The 6000-nt window shown below is 33.0% G+C and overlaps 1 protein-coding gene across 17 annotated transcripts in view; it reads right to left on the bottom strand.

Moving 5' to 3' along the window:
* Positions 1107-6000, bottom strand: part of PPIP5K2 (diphosphoinositol pentakisphosphate kinase 2) — a 94127-nt gene continuing 89233 nt past the window's right edge. For 15 of the 17 annotated variants that reach the window (XR_002341839.1, XM_021084580.1, XM_013987581.2 and 12 more), the window contains one exon: positions 1107-2790. Coding sequence is in view for 16 of the 17 variants with exons in the window: in XM_021084580.1 (XP_020940239.1) it covers positions 2678-2790 (113 nt within the window). In the remaining variant the exon portion in view is untranslated. The remainder of the gene's footprint in view (positions 2791-6000) is intronic. The other 2 variants (XM_021084581.1, XM_021084582.1) reach the window with 1 other exon arrangement.

Raw genomic sequence — 6000 nt, 5'->3', positions numbered from 1 at the left:
TTCATGAACATACTTCCATGTAAGGCAACCTTTGATAAGCATACCAGGAAAGACTGAGAACTTTCTATCAAAGTATGAACACACAAGACAAAAAAGTAAAATCTTAGTTCAAACTGGCATGGAACTAAACAACAGTAGAAGCGTAGACCAAAGTCAGCAGAACTCAGAGAAAAATCTGGCTGACCTTGATCGAAAGAGGTCTTTCCCTTATTGGATGAGTTTTAATGAGACAGCTCTTGAAGAACTATCATTTAACTTTTCTCTCATAATTGCCATCCATTGCCCCCCTTCTCCAGGAATGTATATACTAGACACCTTGACACATGTTCTCTGCCCCTTTCTGGGTGCTCTTCTGCCCTTCATTTCCTGCTCAAAGGAAACATGACATACAGTGTTCAGCACCCTTGTCTCCATATAACTCAAGCCTGGTATAATATTCCCAAGGCATTCGCAAGTAGCTAAGAATAGACTATGCATACTCATTACAACCAGAGTAGCAGGACCTACAGCACTGGACTCCAAGAGCAAAATTAGGTTTGCATTCCCATGTAGGGCTTTTAAGGGTGAAAAGACTGAATAATGCACTATGAAGACTAACATGCCAGGATAACTGGACCATACCTCAAGCTGGGCTCTCTCACCTGTTTGCTGGTTGGAGAATTAGGCTGCAAGATAAAATATCTTCTAGTATTCAAAACAAACAAACAAAAAACATACCTTATAGGGACAGAAACAATGGAGTAACAGGTGCTTCAGTCAAACTTCCACTAATTGGTGCTAACTATAATTTCTTGCTCTGATAAAGAAGACTTTTTGCTTGTTTTGGAAAATGAATCTAAGATTCTTGCAAATAAAACACAGCAATATTACCAAGTCTGGTGACTATGTAGAATCATAGTTGTTGTACAACAGTGGAAAAATGTGACTTGTACTGGACTTGCTGATTAATTTCTAGGGAATATATTGTGATATGTATGGCCAATACTAAGAAACTTTAACATATAAGATGAACATTTCTTAAAATAGTTTTTCCTCATTCTTTCCACCATGAAAGCTAAAAGGGAAAAAGAAATTTAAAAAAATAACTTGCCATTTAAGTCATCCTCTGATTCTTGAAATAAAATACTTTAATTCAGTACCACTTAAAAAATAAAAGTAGGTTCTTTACTCCAACAATGAGCACATTAACCACATTTTCACATACAGAAAGCTTAGGTACATTCAACTATTTGCAAGACATGTCTCCATTTAATACATTTACATTCATGTGAAGTATATGAACTTATATAATTGTATATATTTGTGACTTTTGCATCTGGTACCTTTTAAAAGTAACATGTAATATGCTTATTTTCTAAAAGCCAGTTCACATACAATGATTTAAAGTTAGGAGGGTCTCTTCTGAAGAATTTTAATAGCTGCATTCATATGAGAAGTCAGTAATTTTTCTAAATGTAAATCTCAAGCTAAAGCTTTAGCAATTTAAGTAATATGACGGGCAATAGATAGAATTCTTATCAGGATGTACTGTTTGGTTTACAGTTTAGGTCATTTCAAGTGGTTTATAAGTATTTGTGCATCAGGGGAAAATAAGCACCAAGGATAATAAATATTTTTTCACATCACAGATTAAATCACAACATGTTGATCTCAATTTCCCTTCAAAATCTAATCTTTTGAAATGAGCGTTTATGTTAAATGCTCAATCTTAGTGAGATCAGCTGATATTCTAGAGGTAAGAATGGAAATGGTAAAAACAGGTGCTACACATAATATATACTAATAATAGAATTCAGATATTCTTCTTACATTGATGATTTCCACTTCTGAACTCATTTTCTTAGAGCTGAAGAGAACTCTGAAAATAACTGTACCATTTATAAACTTGTCAACTATATCTCTTAAAAAGAAACTCTAGAATGTCTTTCTTGCCAACACATATGAAGCAAAATTTTCCTGATGAAAAAAAGCACCTTATGGTAAGGAAATATAAAAAGAAAATATTTTCTACAAATTAATATACAAATTTATGTGCATAAAGGTATAGTTATCCTAGCTACATCTGTAATACTTTAAATAACACACAATAAAAAAATTCAAAGCACAGACTGAAAAAATAACCCATATGCTAATCTCCAGTTATTAAATATTGCAGCATGTAACACTGGGGGGAAAAGTTTCTGATCTAAATGGTCAATGAAACCTCTTTGGAAATTATGTAATCCTGGCCATCAAATTTCCACCCAAGCAATAGGTTTTTACAGGCAAGACACAGTCCTACAAAAATGAAGATGTGTTCAGAGGTTACCTCACAGATTCTTCAGTAAACAGCAGTACTGTGTGACATTGGTACAGGCCAGCTGGGTTTTCATGTTCCTCTTCTTTACCACAGGCACATGGTAAACATCACATTAACAACAACAGACCTTTACCTTTCTACTACTCATAAAATGCTAAGAAACATTGCTTTAAACATTTCCAGATCATTACCAAAGTTCCTTACCTGAATATATACAAAGAATTCTCTAGATTTAATATATTTTAAGTGACTACAACAATGTATAAGGAAACACAAATCACTTGCTTTGACACTTCTTAGGCAAGGTTTATTACATGTCTTCTTCGACCGAAAAGGTGATTTTTATAAGTATAAGGAGCTCCAGCTTCTGCTAAGATTTCATTTCTTTTTCGCAGTGTTTTTTTTGTGTTCATGCACTTCTGTTTTGCTAGTCATACCCTTTTTCCGAGATGAGGTATTAGGAACAACCACACTAGAAGGTCCGCTGGTAGCTATACAAAAAAAGAAAAACCACTGCTTAGATTTTCACAAGCAATCCAAGTTCAAATGATACAAAACAAGTAAGACAAATTCAAACAACACAAAACAAAGTTCTCTTTTTCCTTACATTCTTCCTAGGAAACCAATATATTCCATTTTTTTTTTTTTTTTTTTTTTTTTGGCCATGTTTGTAGCATGTAAAAGTTTCCTGGGCCAGGCAGTGATAAATGCCAGGTCCTTGACCCGCTAAGCCACCAGGGAATTCCTATTCCATCATTTTAAACTATCATCTACTGTGCTGATGACCTTCAAATTTATACTTCTGGCCCAGACCTTTCCCCTTATCTCAAGATCTGTATATCCTATCAGAAATCTCTAAATAAGTATCTGACAGGAAATACAAACCTAACATATTTAAAACTGAACTCATCATTTTCCCTATAAACATCTATTTTCTTCTATAGCTCTTATTTCACCCCTATCAAGAAAGCCCTTAAACTAGAAACATTCTTAACTCAGGAACCATTCTTTTATATCCAAACCAACTTCATGCCCCAGTGAATCATCAAAAAGTTATTCTATGCCAAGTTATACTTCTGTATGAATAGGTAAGTTGCTTTCAGACCTATCCTCCTGCAGAAAACAACTATAAGTTTGGGTAAAATATGAAAAAGACTACCTGAAGACACTGAAGAGTGAACAAAAGCATGCATATACTAGAAAAGTAGGCATATACTTCAATACTTGGAAGAAGGGCATAACATGGAATTAGCACTCCCCCCCTTTTAAAAAAGGCTTTTGGCTTAAGGATAGGATCCAGTCTGCACCATGTGGAACTGCTAAAACTACAACATAAAACTCAGAAGCATAAAGAATCAGAAGACAAGTACTGCAGAAGCAAAAGCTGCTAGGAAGTCAGGTGGGAAATCCCAATTCTTTGTATAAACTCTGATCAAATGTATGAGTTGCACAGAGAAAGCTCCAAAGAAGTCCAGATCAGGTTAAAAGAAGGGAAGTGAAATTTGAGTTGCCAGCTACTTCAGGGGATAGTTTTGCAATGTGAATTCAGCCAAGGTTAACTCTTTGCTTTAAAAAAAGGGCAAACAGGGGGAGGGAGTGGGAGGGATTGGGAGCTTGGGCTTATCAGACACAACTTAGAATAGATTTACAAGGAGATCCTGCTGAAAAGCATTGAGAACCATGTCCAGACACTCATGTTGCAACAGAACAAAGGGTGGGGAAAAAATGTAATTGTATTGTATACATGTAAGGATAACTTGATCCCCTTGCTGTACACTGGGAAAATAAAAAAATTAAAAAAAAAAAAGGGCAAACAACCCAACAATCTTTGGAAAAATGTGACAGAAACAATAGAGTTTCTACAACATATCAGTCATAATGTCTAAGATACAATACAAAATTACTCAATACATGAAAAACAAGAAAAAACCTTTCTTCTTAGGAATGGGTAAATTCATAAGACACCAATCTTGAGATAAGCCAAATTAAAAGAATTTTAAAGCACATATTTTTAACCATGCTCAAGAACAAAGAAAAATATACCTATAATGAATAAAAATATTGGAAATCTGAAGGAAAAAATATAAAGGAGAATCAAGATGAATTTTAGTCTAAAACTAAAGAATAAATATGTGAAATAAAAATTCACTGAATGAAGATGACAGGTAAAAGTTACTATCAACCAGGATTTTACTACCAAAAAAAAAAAGTCGTAAGCATGCCATAGTCAAACTGTTAAGAACCAAAGATAAAGGGAAAATGCTGAAAGCAGGAAGCGAAAAATAATCCATTAACCCACTGCATACACAGAAACAATTCAAATTAACAGAGAATTCTCATTGGAAATAAGCAGAATAAGAAGATAGTGGAACAACATCTATAAAATGCTGAAAGAAAAAACTTTCTTCCCAGAATTCTTTGTTCAGCAAAACTACCTTTCAAGGATTCGAGTAAAATGAAAGCTTTTTCAGATATAGCAACAGATCTGAAGTATAAGAAATGGTAAAAAGATTCAAGTTGAAGGCAAATGCAACCAGGTGGAAAAACTTAGAAGAAGAAATGAAGAGCATTAAAAACAGAAGTATGTGGATAATTAAAGACTTATTTCTCTTCTTAATTTCATTAAAATACATACGATTGTTTAAAGCAAATATCATAACACTGTATTGTAACCTTTATAACACATGTGGAAGTAACACATATGTAAAACTATGTCTAAAGGATGGTAAAGAAGGGAAGGTAAATACAGTTGCAAGGTTTCTACATTTTACTTTAAGTGGCACAAAATTAATTCTAAGTAGACCATGAAAAGTTAGAGCTGTGTATTTACTGCCACTGATAAAAGAATAATACAAAAAGGTATAGCTAAAAAGCCATAAGCTAAGTTAAAATGAAACTCTAAAAAAATACTGAATTAGTAATTTAAAAAAAGGCACTTAAGAATAAAGAAATAGTAACCAGAAGAAATAAACAGAAAATATAATAAAAGAGTAGATCTAACTCAACCTTACCAGTAATTACATTAAATGTAATAAAAGAGTAGACCTAACTAAACCTTATTAATATTACATTAAATGTTAATGGAGTATAAACACTGAAACTATGGCCTTTTAAAAAAGCCAAATATATGCTATCTGCAAAAGATCACCTTAAATATGAGGACAGAGTGGTTAAAAATATATATGCCATGCATAAAGTAAGCATAAGAAAGCTGAAAAAGCTAAATTCACATTAGATAAAATAAACTTTAAGACAAAGCATTATTAGAAATCAAATAGGGAAATTTCGTGATCATAAATGAGTCAATACATTAGAAAGTTTTAACAATCAAATATCTAAACACTAATGACAGGATTTCAAAATTCACAAAATAAAAATTGACCAAATTAAAGAGAGAAGCAGACAATTCCATAATTTTGTGAGTGGAAACTGATCTCTAAGCAATTGCTAGAATAACCATCAGAACCTCTTCTCCCTTGTATGTGTTGCCTGCCCCCAAATGGTAAAGACATAGAGATCTGAGTAATATTATCAACAATCATGACCTAATGGATACTTACACAATGCTACATCAATAAACTATGGATTATACCTTCTCTTTTAATATACTTGCTACATTTAAAATATACCAGGGCTAAATGTTAAGCCATAAAAACTGATATTCAAAAGACTGAAATCATTCAGTATATGTTCTGTAATTA

Source organism: Sus scrofa, chromosome 2, assembly GCF_000003025.6.
Source record: "Sus scrofa isolate TJ Tabasco breed Duroc chromosome 2, Sscrofa11.1, whole genome shotgun sequence".
In the NCBI taxonomy this organism is placed as follows: domain Eukaryota; kingdom Metazoa; phylum Chordata; class Mammalia; order Artiodactyla; family Suidae; genus Sus; species Sus scrofa.
This window is presented reverse-complemented; position numbering and strand designations above follow the sequence as displayed.